The 17,239-nt window shown below is 40.3% G+C and overlaps 1 protein-coding gene across 1 annotated transcript in view; it reads left to right on the top strand.

Moving 5' to 3' along the window:
- Positions 1 to 16,806, top strand: part of Myh15 (myosin heavy chain 15) — a 123,391-nt gene extending 106,585 nt beyond the window's left edge. Inside the window, 9 exon segments of the mRNA XM_077795524.1 lie at positions 67 to 222; positions 225 to 292; positions 466 to 553; positions 556 to 668; positions 4,284 to 4,397; positions 9,967 to 10,071; positions 10,249 to 10,284; positions 14,579 to 14,737; positions 16,714 to 16,806. Of these exon segments, the coding sequence (XP_077651650.1) occupies positions 67 to 222; positions 225 to 292; positions 466 to 553; positions 556 to 668; positions 4,284 to 4,397; positions 9,967 to 10,071; positions 10,249 to 10,284; positions 14,579 to 14,737; positions 16,714 to 16,806 (932 nt within the window).
- The last annotated feature ends 433 nt before the right edge of the window (positions 16,807 to 17,239 follow it).

Below are 17,239 nucleotides of genomic sequence, written 5' to 3'. Positions count from 1 at the left end.
TTTCTAAGCTGTTGTGAATATAGCAGGCAACTTTTCTTAATTTGGGTGTGTGATATTTTTCCCCAGAATGTCATTCTAAAATTAGGCAGAAACAGCAGTATGCTATTGAATCCCTTCAGTCTAGTCTGAATTCTGAAGCTAAGAGCAGACTTGAGGCTACCAGGCTGAAGAAGAGGATGGAAGGGGGCCTGATGGAGATGGAATGCCAGCTTCACTGTGCCAATGGCAGGTGTCTGAGGCAACCAAATACCTGACACAGCTTCAGAGTCAATGAAGGTAATATAGGGTGAAGGTGAAATGCTAACTAAGCAACAGATTGTCCTGAGAAATAAAGGTGAGGTCAACAAATTTCTTCCTGTAAGAGAACAAGAGTATGCTTAAATTAAAAGACGCAGAACTCTGCTCAGAGCCTGTATGCCAAAACTCAGACAGGTCTGTGCTCTAGGCCCTGATTTCCTCTTGCAGGACCTTCAAGAGCAGCTGGATGACAGCACACACCTGAACAATGGTCTGAAGGAACAAGTGGCTGTAGCTGAGCAGCACATTCTCCTCTTTAGTCTGAACTAGAGGAACTAAGGTCCTTGCAAGAACAGACAGATCATGGGCTCAGACTGGCAGACAAAGAGCTCCTGGAAGCCTCAGAAAGAATCAGTCTTTTCTATACCCATGTGGGGCCCATAAACTCTCCCCATTAGCTGATTCAGTTGGTTGAAGGCAGCAGTTTTTATCCTTGGGTCAGCCTTAAGCCACACACAGTTGCCTTGTCAAGTCCTGGGAAAGGCATGAGAAGCACAGGGAGAGCCCATGCAGCAGAGCAGTGGTCACACTGCTCAGTCATCAGCACTGGACATTGGACATCTAAAATCAAGGTGACTACAGCTCCCTCTGAAACCTGTAAGATAATCCTTCCTTGCCTCCTCCTGGCTTCTGTGGTTTGCTGGTCACCTCTGGCAACCCTTGGCATGCGGGAGCATCACACCAGTTGCTGGCCTTCATGTGGCATTCCCCAGTGTCGATTCACCTCATCCTCCCTCTGGTCTTTCTCTGTTAAAATCTCCCTTTCTATAAGGACTGCAGTTTTATTGCTTAGGACCTACCCCAATAACCTCATTTTTAGCTTGATTAATTCTTTTGAGGCCCTATTTCCGAACAAGGACACAGGCTGAGAAATTGAAGTTTGGAATTATAGTATATCTTTTTGGGAGAGACAAAATTTGACTTATAACACTGACCCTTCTACCAAAAAAAAACCAAAAAAACAAAAAAAGGACTGTCAAGGAAGTACAGCCAGGATTCTATGGAGAGAGGAATGAACATTTCCTAATATTCCAGAGGCACTTGCCTGGTTCTAAGTATCTACTGACAGATATGATAATCTGCTAGTGCTCTGGATACTTGTGTGAAATTATGTAAGTAACAAAGCAAAATTCTCAGATCCTTCATCATTATTCCAAAAGCAGGAGAAGCCATGGTGGCTAGGACAAATTTCTATAGTCAACAGGTCAAGAAATAAGTATTTTTAAGATACCCCCATCTCCTGAAAAGTTAGCTCAATGTAGATACAAAATGTCTCCACTGTCCTCAAAGATTGACCTAAGGGAACAGCTGAAGAGCATTGCTATGAGTTTGATGCTGCAGACAGCACATCCTGCAGAAGGCACTCCCTGGCCATCCTGGACTCCTTAGGTAGGGGCAGAGTCGTCTTCAACTGAATCATGAAGTAAGCTGAGTATATAGAAAAGTCAGGGAGAGGCATGCAGGAGAGAGAATTTAGGATTTTCAGGGAAATTCACATACTAGAGCACAGGTTCATTAGGACAGATGAGTAGAAATGATGCCAAGACACAGGCAGGGCCATGTCACCAGGGAACTTGAGTCTGAAACTGCTGGAGTTTGAATTTTATCTGCACATAATGAGGATCCACTGAAGAATTTTGAGTAGCTGAGGGTGAAGTTATCGGGTTTACATTGATCAGATATACATTTTAGAAAGTTTACTCTGGTGATTGTTATGAAGTATAGATTAAAGAAAATAGGGACAGAACACTCATGCTCTGGGGAGTTTAGAAACATCTGTGGGGTCGTTTTAGTTGCCATGGTGACTGGAAAGTACCACATACATTTAGTGGCAGGGTCCAGAGATACTAAAACTCCTTCAAGGTGCTGGATAATCCCATATCAGAAAGAATTGCCCTTTATTGTACCTGCAGTGAGTATATTAAAATAATGTGTCAACTGGAATTATTTCTGCTGAAAGGTGTTGGCAGTAGTTTGTACCTACAGTTTGACTTTTGCATTCATGTGGGTGATACAGTCCCTTTGGGTACCATGGGGTATAGAACAAATAGGCCATAAGTTATGCATAATTCACAGCAGACTAATTCACTTGAACATTTTCTTTCTCAAGAAAGCTTATAACCAAAATGAGTTGAATTTTTTTTGAAGTTTATAACATTAGTTTTTAATAATTTATGATAAAATACTTCCTGATCCTTGAAATTATAGTGAAAAAATTAAATGGTTACTTTTAGAAAAAAACTTTATTAATTTTTTTATATATGACAGAGAATGTATTACAACTCATGTTACACATATAGAGCACAATTTTTCATATCTCTGGGTGTATACAAAGTATATTTACACCGATTTGTGTTGAGTGAATTCTTATATTGTGGAATATTGAATTTTTTTAAAAAGTAAATCATCCATTGTCTATAGTACTTAATAACTATTGTTGATAAATCGCATGCCATGCATGTTTAAACTGACACTGTACTATATTGGTCCCAGTATGATGAAAAACTACCATGACATAAAGAAGACATCAACCAAAGGGTGGTCGGGGGGTAAGGACAAAGGAAGGGAGGATGTGGGGAAAAATTAAAATAAGGCTCTGGAGACTGAGTGTACAAGGCAGATTTTTCTGAAACTTAGGTGGTGAGAGTCACTAATAGAAAAGTGCCAGTTCTCAGATGCTGCACACCTACTGAATTGGAAGCTTTGCTGTGGTACCCAGGAATCAGACAAGCTCTCAAGTGCTCCTCCTGGTCCTGAGCACTATCCTTTAATATTATCCTGCTTAGAACAAACGTGAGCTGAATCTTATCTTTGTTGATAGCATATGCCCTCTTTGCAAACCTGAGCTGTGAATGACCCTCCTGCACAATACTCCCTAACCTCTTTCCTACTAAAACAGAACCAGTCAGAGACATTCTGCTTGTAAAGGTTTTAAACATCTCCCTGGTTGATTTTAAATTATTCAATGTGCAAACAAATCAGTGTTCATGTGTGTACTTTCCTTTACAAAGAGTTCCTGTGGAGTCATGTGCAGTGAGTATCCAGAAAACCCTCTAGGAAAATACACTTACCCGTTCCCAGCTATGCTCATGGCCATGGAAATCATGGATGCATAGGGCCTGGTTGTCCTCAGGACAGGAGGGGGCAGTCTTGATGATGCTTCCTGCCATGCACCTGTGTGGCTGGAATGTCTATTTGCAACCCTTAACCCTGCCACTGAGAGAGGCTCTAGCTAGAGGAAAGTGAAAGGATGAAATGAAAGGAGAACCGAAAAATCGAAAGACTGTGCCTTTTATACACTCTCTGTACTAAGGTTTCACACCCTCTGAAAAGCTGTGCCTCAAACACAGAACAGATGCAGCAAGGGGAGATTTGGCCTCCAGTGTCACAACTCAGGCAGGAAAGAATTAGGGCAGCACCAGGTGCAGAGCACAAAGCTCCCTCCCTTTAATGAGGGTTCCTAAGGGCTGGGGACTGAGACTTTTGTGAACTACTTTTTCCTCCTCCTCCTCACTGTAGAGTGGAACAGGGAAGCAGGTGGATAAAGAATAATTTCTTCTTCTTCTGTGATGAAATGGCATGCCGGGTATCGTGATTTTTATTCTCCAAGCCCCTGATCCCCAGATACTTTTAGGTGACCCTGATTTCACTCTTAGATGTTTTTCTTTATCACAGTGAAAAGCAAAAGGCAGGAAAACATTCCTCAACAAGTTGACAGCCAAACCCATGTTATCGAGGATGCATTTCTCCTTTCTGATGGAGGCTACCATCTCTAGTCTTGAACCTCTACATTGATGAAATCCCTTCCATTCAAGTGTGCCCTGGATGGCAAATCACCTGGGGTTGGAGGTCTTGCTTGGCTGTGTGGATGACTATGATAAAATTTGCTCCTGGTCTGAGCTGCCTCCCACTGCATGTCCTGAACAGAACAGCTTGCATTTGTCTTGGGGTTTCAGCTTGCCAACAGGAATGCTGCTTTTCCTCAGAACACAAGCCTCCTCAGCCAGAAGAAGAATCTGGAGGCTGATGTTTCAGAAAGAAGGAGAGATGATGCAGATGTGTCAAATGCAGAAGAGAAGACCAGGAAGGCAGCCATGGAGGTGGGCCTATTACTTGTCATCTCAGTCCTGTGATCCAGGGTTCACTGGAGCAGGAGCCCAGAGGCAGGGGCCATCTGCAGTCAAAAAAGATTCCATTGATTTCCCCGCAGCATCAGGAGGAGGTTAGGTGACCCCTCTGCCTCCCTGTGCTCAACTTGAACAGTTAGTTCAATTACCTCCTCCCTTCCTACCTACCCTGGCAATAAAAAGGAGCAGTTGAATTATCATAAGCAGAATCTTGTGATAGCAAGAGCCTTTTTAAAAAAAAGTTTAGTCATTTTCTGCTTGTGAATCAATATATCTATTTCCAGAAACCATTCTTCCTATGGTTCCCTGCAAATAACTATTTTTTTTTTCTGGGGCCTATAATCGTTTTATGATGAGGATCTGAAAACAGTGCTGAAGTCACTGATGTTTTTACACTACACACCCCTGCTTAGGTAGAAAAGTCAGGCTTGCAAAGAGAGCTACAGGGCTGGTATGCCCTCTTTATAATGCAAATTTAATTTTTTTGTTGTTGGTGCTTCTCCTAAATGCCACTTAATCTGCCAGCCTCAATGTACCCTTGTGAGAACTGGATAAAGGCCATCTGCAGGGCACCCCCTCAGGGCTGATGTAAAATTCTCTCAAAGGGCATGGGAAGTGGAAGTACCACTGAATAAAAGATATTAGAGGAGGAAGGGTAGAGGGTCAAGATTTTATGTAAGAGGACCTAGTTTCTGGGTCTCAGAGCTTGCTAAGTGGGGCTTGGGCTTTATTTTAGTTTCTACTCATCCTTCAGTGTCAAGGGCTTTGTCTCAGCTCATCAAGTGTGCAACAACAACATGTAGTTACCCTGATTCTGCTATGTGAATGGAGGTTAATTCCTTACTTAAAACTGTGAGAACTGGGACCTTCAATTAGATTTTATATTAGTCATTTTAAAATTGAAGAGAGATAAAAATTGTTATTTACAATGTGGAGAACTAAATAAAACTTTGGTTATAAAATTCAGCCATTAGGCCATTGTGGAGTCCAGCTTTTGGAATGGAGTTTACCTATCACTCATCCATTTTTTATCAAGGAAGGTACTTCTGCTTTTAGGTAGAAATGAAGTATGAGAAGCCAGGCACAGTGGTGCATGCCTGTAATCCCAGTGGCTCAGGAGACTGAGATAGGAGGATCACGAGTTCAAAGCCAGCCTCACCAAAAGCGAGAAGCTAGGCAATTCAGTAAGACCTTGTCTCTAAATAAAATACAAAATAGGGCTGGGGATTTGGCTCAGTGGTCGAGTGCCCCTGAGTTCAATCTCTGGTAATCACCCCACCACCACCCCCCTAAAAAGAAAAAAAGAAATGAAGCATGTGAAAACTCAAAGATGTTTGATGGCAAGAGAAAAGAATATGTGTGAAAACCCACATACTTAAAAAGGAACAAAAAGTTTTTCTTCCTGCTTGGTAAATGTTTACAGTCACACCTTATGAAGATACTGTCTGATTAACCTTTCCTTTATAGGACTTTCCTGATAATGCTGAAAAGTGAGCCCACTACCTCTTCTCCCTCTTCACCCTTCAATTCTCCAACAGTGTAGCTGTGAGCCCCAACCCTACATAGCAGAGCCCAGGGTTGCCTCTATAACTCTCATTGCCCTCACCCTCTGCAGAGATATCTCATACTTAAATTCTACAGATGGTTGGTAATCAGATGGAGAAGCTTTGGCTAGCAGTATTGTATTCTTACATTAAAGGCACTAAGAGATTCATGATACAATTCTTAATAATCGTACTGGGACCCCAAGCCCTTGTATAAACATCCACAGCCAAGAGTAAGATTCACAGTTAACCTTCCTTGTGCCAGAGTACTGGTGCTGAGAGCATCTGTTACTGCCAAATTCCTGCAGCTTAAACTTGTTTCCGATAGTGAATCGCAAAATTAGAGAAGTGAGATTTAAAAATAGTCTGTGTTCCTTGTGACATCAGCTACTTTATTCAATAATAATTGAGTTAAATCAATTGCCTCAATTGATCTTTTTTAATTTTTTTTCCAGCACAGATGTTGTGTCCTAATGTTGATGTGGTACTTCATCTTTGATCTGGTTCCACCACTGCTCATCCCAATCTCTCCCGTCACTACTTCTATCTGTTGCCCCACCATTCACAAACTCAAGGTCAGTAGAGGTTGGAGAACATGGTGGAAAGAGATCATGTACATAGTCAAGGCATGGCATCCAGTTAGACTAAAACTGAAGATTGTTGGCAGAAATATGAAGATCAATTATCTACTGGTGTAGCTCAGTTCTTTTCTTCCTGGGTAGTTCAAGGCCTAATTGTCCTGGAATATTGTATAGTATTGATGTCCCCACCCTTGTCACATTTTGTTTTAGCATTTGCAGATCTTTTAAAGTATCTTATCTCAACTTTTCCTCTTGGTGCTAGGCGAGAATTCATCTTCTCCCACTCACCACAGCAGCTCTAGTCTCTCCACAGGAGGGTTGTCCATTGTATCCAAACACACCTTAGCAGTCTTACTTCTGTGTCTCTGCTCCTGTTGTTTTCTCTGTGGAAAATGCCCATTTCCTAACAAGTAGGAATCCACGATCCAGAAAGTTTCAGTGCAGATATAGGAATGACTGACAGAAATGAGGTAGTATCTGCCTTCAGGGAGCTTAAAAAGCCATAGCTTAAAAATGGAACCTGTGAAATTGTTGAATTAATTTTAATGTCTACAGGTCATATGACAAAAGCTACAGAGATGGAAAGAATATTCAACTGAAATGTGATAGTTCAAATTCCATTGTACATCCATACAGTAGAATACTAATGCATATTTATAGGCCATTCATACAATTGTGTTGATTAAAAGGGAATGAAAAAGAGCTATAAAATCTGTCCTGGAGATCACAATTAACAGTATAATCATGACCAAAGGTGAAGGTGATGTGGAGAGTTAAAACCCTCTTACGCAAGGAGGGGGAGAATATGAACACATGCACATACTTATGTTTTGAAGAAATGGTGACAGAATAAATTAAAAATCCAATGAAAATGGCTACTTATAGGAAGAAAACAGAGAAAAGAAAGCTATATATTCTGAATTTAACTTATTTGCTTGTTTTAATGGCATAATAATTTAAATCATTTACATACTTCATAATTAAAACACGTTTGTGAAGCAAAAAAAGGCCCAGAAGTCCCCAGAATTTAAACACTATGGAAGCAAATGAAGATAACTATATATCAAGCAGACCACATAAAAGATGCACAAAAAGAGTTATTCTCAGTGGCTTTTTCTTTCTTTCTTTTCTTTTTTTTTGTACCAGGGTTTGAACTCGGGGATACTCGACCACTGACCCACATCCCCAGCCCTATTTTGTATTTTATTTAGAGACAGGGTCTCACTGAGTTGCTTAGTGCTTTGCTTTTGCTGAGGCTGGCTTTGAACTCACAATTCTCCTGTCTCAGACTCCCAGTGGCTTTTAAACATAGGTTTTATATATCATTCATATTATGTAAGGGTAAAAGAGCAAATTGAATTTACATTGCACTATAATATATTGCTATTAGCAATAATACGAATAGAATTGTTTATTCAATAACATACATAGGAACCCAGATTTTTAGTATAAGAAAAAAAGCTCATAGGCATAAAACCAAATTTCCCTAAAACCTACATGAATAATAGTGGAATTATCTCCAATTTAAGATTGCAAGATTTTATTTCCATTTGGTATTTGTTCAATGTTGTGACCCAGAATCAGTTATAATTAAGTAGCAGTGATTTCCTAAATAATCAGATGATATAAGGAATTCTGGTTAATTTAAATATATATTAAATATATGTGCATATGTTCCTTGTGCATCATATGACTTCAGTTACCTATATTCAAAAACAGTGTCCTGTTCTTTTACTCAATTAAAATCCATTGCCTCAATTGAGCACATAGTTTATATAATTGTGTATAGATATATGATATAAAAATACCATTGTTTGAATTAATTTTTCATTGCTACAACAAAATACCTAAGACCAGGTAATTTATATAGAAATTTCTTTGGCACATGATTCTGAAGGCTGAGAACCCCAAGAGCATGGTGCTGGCATGTGTGTGGGCCTTCTTGCTGCATCATAACGTAGCAAAGGACATTGCATGGTGAGACAGATTAAGCGTGCTAACACAAGTCTCTTTCTCTGCTTACAGTAATGCTGTATTTGGGGCTTCACCTTCATGACTTAACTTTAATAACCTCCCTCTCAAAGTCCTGACATCTAAATACCATTAGTATATGAATTTTGGAATAAGTTCACAGTGCATGAACTTTTTGGGAGTCTCTCAAACCAAAGCAACCATCATTACCTGTTAGAAATACGTAAGTATTTATTGGTGAAATTATATCAAGTCTAGGATTTGCTTTAATAAAGCAGTTTTTCACCCAGAGGTATCTTAATAACATTTTTTTAAAGTCCTTAAAAAAGTACAGAGGAGGTTCTCTGTTATTTCTCCTGCCAATAGACAGAATTGTGTAAAGTTCCTAGAGAACCAGATAGCAGGAATGGAAATGGAAAGGTGTCCGTGATTTTGTAACAACAGGCTTTCTCACCAGGGAACCATCATAGCTGTTGACCTTCTCTCCTTCTGTCTCTCAATGCACCTAGCTTAGGAGGAACAAGGGGGTCAGTGTGGTTCCAGTGGCAGGAAGAAGCAAGGATAGGGAGAGCTGGGATCCATCTCACCAGAGCCATTCAGGGCATTCAGCTTTGCAGTTTTAAGATGGTGATCAGGAAGCCTCTTGCAGAATGTAGCATTTAAGTCAGGGAGACCACAGGGAAAGCATGGACGTCTGGGAGAAGAGCCCCTCAGCAGAAGCAGCAGCCCATGCTCTTTCCCCACCAACTCTCTAACCTCTATACTTCCTTACTTTTCTTCATAGCACTTGACACCATCACACATATACTGTATTTTACTTAGGTTTTCCTGAACCTCCTCATAACACTGTATGCTGAAACAGGAATGATTTCCTTTTTGTTAACTTCTTTATCCCTGGCACCAGGGTATGGTGTGTGGTAGGCACCTTGTTGAATGTGTGTTATGCTAATCTTGTATACTGTTTGAAGAGTCAGGCAGTTCTGTTCTATAGCTCTCCCACAAAGCAGGGCTGTAGGACTGTGTGTGACATATGTGTGATGGAGACTCAGGGTCGGAACTGAATAGAAAAAGCTTAAGGACAGGGAGTTTATTGGCTGAATCCTCAAAGCCTGCTATATAAACTCACTTCCTGTACTTACAGACATTTATGCATGCATACACGTGTGGATATGAGAATGATTTTTGTAATGTAAGAAGGGAGGCTTCTCCCCTCTGTGTGGATTAGCCTTTCATGTCCTTTAGAATCTTAACAGTCCTTTGTGAGTGTACAGTTCAACCAGCTCACATTTGGCAGGGGAGTTTTCTCAGAGAGGTTGCCCTGTTTAATCCCTACCAGAAAAAGAGCAAACACATCATTCCTCGACTATTTCAACTGATCCTCCTGTTGGCAAACACTGTACCAGCCTTGCTGCCAGCATGTGATCTGAGGTCATGGTTTGGTTACAGGTTCATGAACTGGAAGGTGAACTGGAGGGCCAGCTCCTTCACAATGCAGAGACCTACAGGGAAGCTCACAGACTGGAGCAGTGCATCAGAGAGCTGACCTATCAGGTACTGCAGAGAACCATTCCCTGTGTATATAGTTGGGCTGGACCTTGCAGAAGTGTGCTCCTTCCAGGCTGAAAAATCCTCCTGGGACCCCTGCAGTTTTCTCTGAATCTTTGATCTACCTCAGCAGCACTGACTCACCTGCCAGGGCTCTGTTCGTATCTGTTCTTATGATTTTAGGTCGATGCTTCTACAGAGCTTGCAGGGATGGGAGCGGTAAGTTGCAATTAGAAGTGAAATCTATTTATACCATCCTTATTTTTTCACACATAATGTTTGCAGCACTTTCACAAGTGTACCTTCCTATGAGAGGCTGAGTGAGAACAACATGTAAATGAAGTGACTGGCAAAGGCTTGAATGACCACCCAGCCAGCAGATTAAATGGGATGCTAATTGAAGCAGGGGACATTTCCATTCCTGTTTTGCACAAACACTCAAAGCCACTGAGGACTCTATTGCTAACAGCAAATACTATAGAAAGGCCTAAGGCTTTCTGAATCTCACCTATTGACTAACATTGGTCTCAAGCAAAAAAATTGAAATGATGTGGGCACACTTCTTACAAGTTCTTATTGGAAGGAGTGGTGTAATCCTCATCTCCACTCTTGCCTGTGCCTCCCTTCCCTTTTCTTGCTAGTGCAGTACCTAGAAGGTGCTCTGTGGTCCACACTCTAAAGCCCAGTAGCTTTCTGGCACACAGTGTGTGCACATACTTCAGTTGTTGAACACAACACAGATGCCAAAAGTTACTTTCTAGTCTTCTCACAGTGAACAAATACAGCTTATTGCATTGAAAAGTGGAATATTTCACCTTAGGGGCCCACTTTCACAGCTCCTGTGACAGTACCAACACAGAATCTGTGGGTCTTGGTTCTGATTCCTGAGGCTGAGTTGTTAGAAACGTCAAAGTCTTCCTCCCTTGCAGCAGGAAACACAGTGTTGATAAGAAAGCAGAGCACTTCAGACACATCATCTTGGGCTAATTAAGATGAAATGAGCTACTCAAACAGCTCTTATTACTGAATAAGTGATTCTTTTTATGAAATGCATTTGTCTGACACTTCTTTAAACAATGTGAGGTATATCAAAGCCAATGAAGAGTGAGCCCGTGATATGTGTAGTTAAGAAAGTAAACAGCTTGGGAACATGAAAGTTTGCTAATCTAGTCTTCTGTAGAGCAGGGTGGGGAAGCCACCCATGAAGTCAAATAATGCAACTTGTTAGTAATGTCTGGGTTTGTTTTTTTTTTTATTTCCCCATTGATTATTCTTATTTTCATCTTTAAACAATTCCATTATAGGACAAAACACCAAAGCTATAATTTTTTGGTTTTCATTGTCCCAAGGAATATATTCCTATTCTATTGTGTTGTCTTTGTTCCTTCATTGCAATAATCTCAGCGTTTCTCATATATTAGTTTTGAGGTGCATTTCGTAATTTCTTCTAAGTGTCTGCACAATGTTGAGAGTGGATCCAGTCAATTATGCAAATAAATGGATTCCACCATCAAATCCAATAATACCTACTGAGCCCTGACTTCATGCAAGATATTGGGCTAGACCCCTCAATTTAAGAGTGATACTAGCAGGCTCTCCACATTTCTTGATATCCATATCTTGTTCATAAACATTCAAGGTTGGTACTTTGTCAATTTATTTCATCTTTATTAAACATCAAAATGCCCATCAGAATGAGGCATGGTGTTTAATGTGAGGCATGCCCATTAATAGGTACCCATTGAAAAACGTCCCTCTCAAAAGGACACAAATATGGTTTTCTTTTCCTGGTAAAATCCTCTGGGGAGATTTTATAACCATGTACTGAATAGGGCATCAAGTGTAACTTTATTCCATAATGGTGCTATGATTTCCCCCACTGTACCTTTATCTTTTCCTTTATGTTCCTCTGCCATTTGGAAACAATGCTAGAAAGCTAGTACCTAGAAAGATGTGCAATAAAGCAAAACATGAGAAACTGTAACTGTTGTAGAAGGTAAAGACAATTTCCCTGCCCCTCACTCTCTAGCTCCATTTTACCTTTTATTACCTCTAACATCCAGGAACCTATGTGTAGCTATTCCTTAATCCTTACACACATATATTACAAAATAAGGACCTTGTGGCCTCAGTGTCAATGCTATGGCAGATCCAAAGATGCTGTAGTTGGAGGTTGCACTTTTCACAGCTTTTCTGGAAGGGACATCCAATATACAATTATGGCCACCATAGTTATTTATTGGCTTAGAGCTATGATGTGAGTCTAGGTCTAACATCAAAGGCTTTGCCTTCCAAAGTGGGAGGAGCGTCATCAACATCAGCAACTACTTTAATTCACCTCTCTTATATGTGGCCTCATTATCACCTCTCTCCCTCCTGAATTGTTATTATCAATTAACCCCATGTTGATTTTAGAGTTTACTGTAAACATAATTCTATGAATCTTTAAATTTCATAAAAGATATTTTACTTAAAACATGGTTTTAGCTCCTCAACCAGGTTGATTCCTATGTATTCATCTTTGCCTCAGTAAGCTTCAAATGAGTAATTTTCTACTGTCAGATTCCAGGTGATGCAAACAGCTTGGCTAAAACCATAGAGAAGGGCATACGCAGGGAGCTGTGGGAAAATAGGGAGTGATGAGCCTGTTGCAGTGGGAGGGTTTGGGGGAGATAGGGGAAAGTAAGTGTGGAACCAAAGGAGTTGATAATTGATAAAAGAAGTAAAATGCTGTTGCTTGAATCTTGAACATACCCCCATATGCTCAAGTGTTGAAGGCATAGTCTCCAAGACATGGTGCTATTATTAAGAGATAATAGGACCTTGAAGAGGAATGGCCTAATGTAAGAAAGTCCTGTCATTTGGGGTTTTGATATTAAAGAAGACATTGGAAGCCTGACTCTGTTTCCCAGCTACCAGGCAGTGAACAGCTTCCTCCCCCACTCACTCCCACCATGATGCATTCACTGCCTTGCCACAGGCTTCCAAAGCAACCAACGTCTTTCCTCCTTTTAAGTTGTTTATCTTGGGTATTTTGTAACAGCGATGGCAAACTAACTTACACATGAGGGAAGCTGAGAGTGCATATGAGGTGCAACCAGCAAGGTTATAGAGGTTCTATTCTGCCACCATGGCCAAGGATGCCAGACATAGAGACTTTGGATTTGATGTTTGCCCTGCTGTGTTTTCGTCTTGCTTTTGGTCTTATCCTTGCTTTCCATTCCCCTCTGCCTCCTTCTGGAACAGTTACCCTTTGCCATTGTATCTTGGAAGTCTGTAACTTTATGTTTACAGGGGCTCAGAGCTAATGGCTTGCTTCAAGTCTCAGAGGAGACTTTGTACTTAAGCTTTTGAGCAATGCTGGAAAGTTAAGATTTGGCAGACTCTTGGGCATTACCTAAAAACATTTTATTTGTAAAAGGGGCAGAATCTTATAGTTTGGATCTTGAATGTCCTTCAAAGGCTTGTAAGTAAAAGTCTTGGTTCATGGCCTGTGTTGTTATTGGGAGTTGGTAAAACATTTAAGAAGTAGAGCCTTGTGGAAGAAAGTCGAATTACTGAGGCCAAAACTTTCCTCTCCGTTTTGCTTCTGGCAGCCATGAGGTGAACAGTTTCTCTACCATGTGCTTGTACTATGATGCACTGGCTCACGATAGACCCAAAAGCAACAGGCCAACTGACCATGGACTGAAATCTCCACAACTGTGAGCAAAAATAAACCTTTCCTCTTTTTAAGTTGGGTATCTCAGGATTTGGTCACAGAAACAAACACATGAAGCCAGTACCAAAAATGTAAGCAACAGGGGTAGATATTAAGTTTATTTCTCAATCCTCAGTAGGTTGGGATATTCTCTTCCTTTGGAAAGTTCAACTGCTCTGAAATAGAAACACTCCAGTTAAGGGGGAATTGGAGGTATGAAGGTGGTAGGGAGGATGAAGAGTCCTGTCCACCTGCCTGCCTCTCCCCTGCTTTTTCAGAATACCAAAGACTCCATGTAGCACAGTAAGGCACTGCCTCCCCAGCTGTCCTTTCTGTAGCCCAAGCATGGACTGTACCTAGGCAATGAGACTAGGCACACTAAGGTCGCCACATCGTATGCAGTTTTCCTATCTCTGCTGATACCCATGCTGGAATCCAGAAAATTTACCTTTCCTATAGTTTCATTATTCAAACCTATGAGTTAGTTAGAAAATTCAAGGAATGAGTTGTTTTGATTGGAGTGCTATTGATTTTCCGTTTTGCATATGTGGTCTTTTTAATAATGCACTTCATTCCTATTGAGAAACTCAGGCACCCGTAGCTTGTTTGGAATGGAGAGGCTGAAGACTATATTGAATGTAATGGCTTAAACTTCTACTTCAGCAAAGCCTGGGGGTGTTGTGGGTGGATCAAGAGGAATGGCTCTGTCGTTGCTCAGAGCTGAGTTTAATTTCTCAAAAATTGGGGTGAGTAGTTAAGTCCAAAACAACTCTGATGCTTTTTAATAAAATTTCTCTCATTTTCTCACATGAGGCCATTCCCAGTGTAGACGGCCAAATCTTTCAAATTACCTTCAAGTACAATCCTATGCATTTTAGGCAGAGGAAGACAAGAAAACTGAGCAAGATGCAGACTCTGACGGATAAACTTCAGCTCAAAGTGCAAAATTTCAAGCAACAAGAGGAGGCGGTGGTAAGTGCCTGGCACAATTGCAGCCTCATGAATTCCCCAGCCATTGCTTTTGGTTAGTGGAGATTGGTGACTCCAGGCTTGCAGAATAACTTGTCAGAGAGGGCCAGCTGAGGTTAATGTTTGCCCATTCTGGTCTTTCTTAATTTAGGCCTATCATCCCTAGAAAACATTTGTGCTGTTTTCGAAAGCCAGAGCAGGCTCCCTCAACCTTGTGGTTATACCCACAGATGAGAGAAGTAATAGCAGGGTATTGTGCAGGGATGACCAATTTGGGGCAGGATTGTCACCCTGGGGCCTCCCAAATCCCCACATTTTGGATGAGCATAAACACAACAGTTCACGATACGTTTTCCTGATAAGCCTGGACATAGCTGTGGACAAAACCACCATCTTTGAAATAGTATCTACAGCTCCATGGAATGTAACTGGTAAGTGCCATATATTGTTTTTTAATGTTTTTAATAGTACATGCAGTTATATAATAGTTTCATTCTGACAATCATATATGCATAGACCATGATTTGTTCCATTTTCAGTCCCTAGTACTTCCTTTCTCCCTCCTCCATTTCATTTCTCTACTGGTCTTCTATTATTTTATAATTGGTGCTTTATTGGTATAAATTAAGATGGAATTCACTGTGGTATATCCATATATGTATATAGCATAATTTGATAAATTTCATTCTTCAGTTCCTCACATTTCCCTTCCCTCTTGATCTCCCCTTTATTTTCATGGGTTCTCCCTACTTCCCCCACTTATTTTGCCCTGGCTTCTATATGAGAGAGAGAACATTTGACTTTGGAAGTTTCTCCATCCATTTACTGGCAAGTGTCATTATTTCATTCTTTATGGCTAAGTAAATCTCCATTGTGTATCTATACAAAAAATTTTTATCTATTGATGGATACCTGAGCTCCATAATTTGGCTATTGTGCTGCTATAAACATTAATATGCCTGTATCACTATTCCATGCTGATTTTAGTTCTTTGGGATAAATACCAAGGAGTGCAATAGTTGGATCCCTTTCTAATCTTTTGAGCCGTACTACTTTCCAAAGTGGTTATATGTTGTAGTCCCACCAACAATATAAGGATGTTTCTTTTCCCTTAAATCCTCTTCAGAATTCTGGTTTTCTCGATTGCCATTCTAAGTGGCATGAGATGAAATCTGATTTGATCCTTGTTTACCTGACAGAGTTGGCCATTTGTCAATTGGGTTATGTGTTTTTTAGGTGTTGAGTTCTTTATAGAGTCTGGTTATTAATCCCCTGCTGAAGGAGTAGGTTATGCCTAATATTTAATAAGGGGTTCTAAATTGATTTAGACTAAAATAACACTATCTTAAAATTACCTGTTGATTCATAACTTGACCCAAAGGCAGAACACAATCTTTGACTGACTTATTTGCTCTAGTACATAGCAAGTCTATGAAAGCTCTACTACTTGCAATTAATGGAAAGTGCCCAAGGGGTTCTGAATTTCCAGGGAATAGCAGCTATGAAAGTGGATCTTGTACCTGTTACAAAGTCTGAATTTCTATATATCACACCCAAATTCATTCATTCAATAGGTGATTTTTCACCTTTTTCTTGTCATAGCAGAAGAAACTATTCAGGGATGGGTATTTTTTTATTTTCATATGAGGCACAAGCCAATCAATAGCTTTCCAAGTATAAGCAACATGAGCTCAATCAAGTGAAGGAAAGGGCAGAGATAGCAGAATCTCAAGTCAATAAACTGAAGATTAAAGCAAATGTGTTTGGGAAAAAAAAGTACAGCAGATATTCAACTCTGTTGTAACTTACAGCAGGAGAGGTTAGGTCTCACTTCATTGCTTTAACTAGTATTTGTTTTTCTCTTTTAAAATCTTTATTAAGTAAAGTTCAAATAAAATCTTTCCATGTTCACAAAAATTCTTTTTGGCTAGATATTAGGATGTGCTTCCCTATTTATAATTCAAAGTTCTTAATTGCAGGTTAACTTCAGGTTCCAAGTGCCAGGCTGGGCCCTCAAGTCATTCAGGTACAATATCCAGGACTCCATGGAACAAAGACTTGAAAAGCATTAAAGGATATGCTGAAAATTAATTGAATACTTTTCATGGTAGACAAGTGCATGCCTTTGTATCACATCAACACAGAGACTGGGGAAGATGTTTAAAACTGGGGCAATGAAGGAGGTAAGAGTCCTTCTTTCTAGTACTCTTTATATTCCTAAAATTATCCCCAAACAGAGAAGGATCTTTGTGGTTCATGAAGTGACTGTTCTGATCCAGCAGTAGAAGCCAATACCCTAATTTTATGGGCAATGTGGCACAGTGCAAAAAAACCTTGAACTAAATGTTCAGAAGGAAGCCTCAGCTTTGAGATTTTTCCCAGGAACATAATTTTTAAATGAGGTCTGACTTTAGAAATGAGTTAAGAGATTGGATAATGTGATAGTAGATCCCCTTCACAGAATGCCTGTAAAGCATTTAGCACAGTTTCCAGCTCAGACAGGCA

The sequence above is a fragment of the Urocitellus parryii genome, chromosome 2, assembly GCF_045843805.1.
Source record: "Urocitellus parryii isolate mUroPar1 chromosome 2, mUroPar1.hap1, whole genome shotgun sequence".
NCBI lineage: Eukaryota > Metazoa > Chordata > Mammalia > Rodentia > Sciuridae > Urocitellus > Urocitellus parryii.
This window is presented reverse-complemented; position numbering and strand designations above follow the sequence as displayed.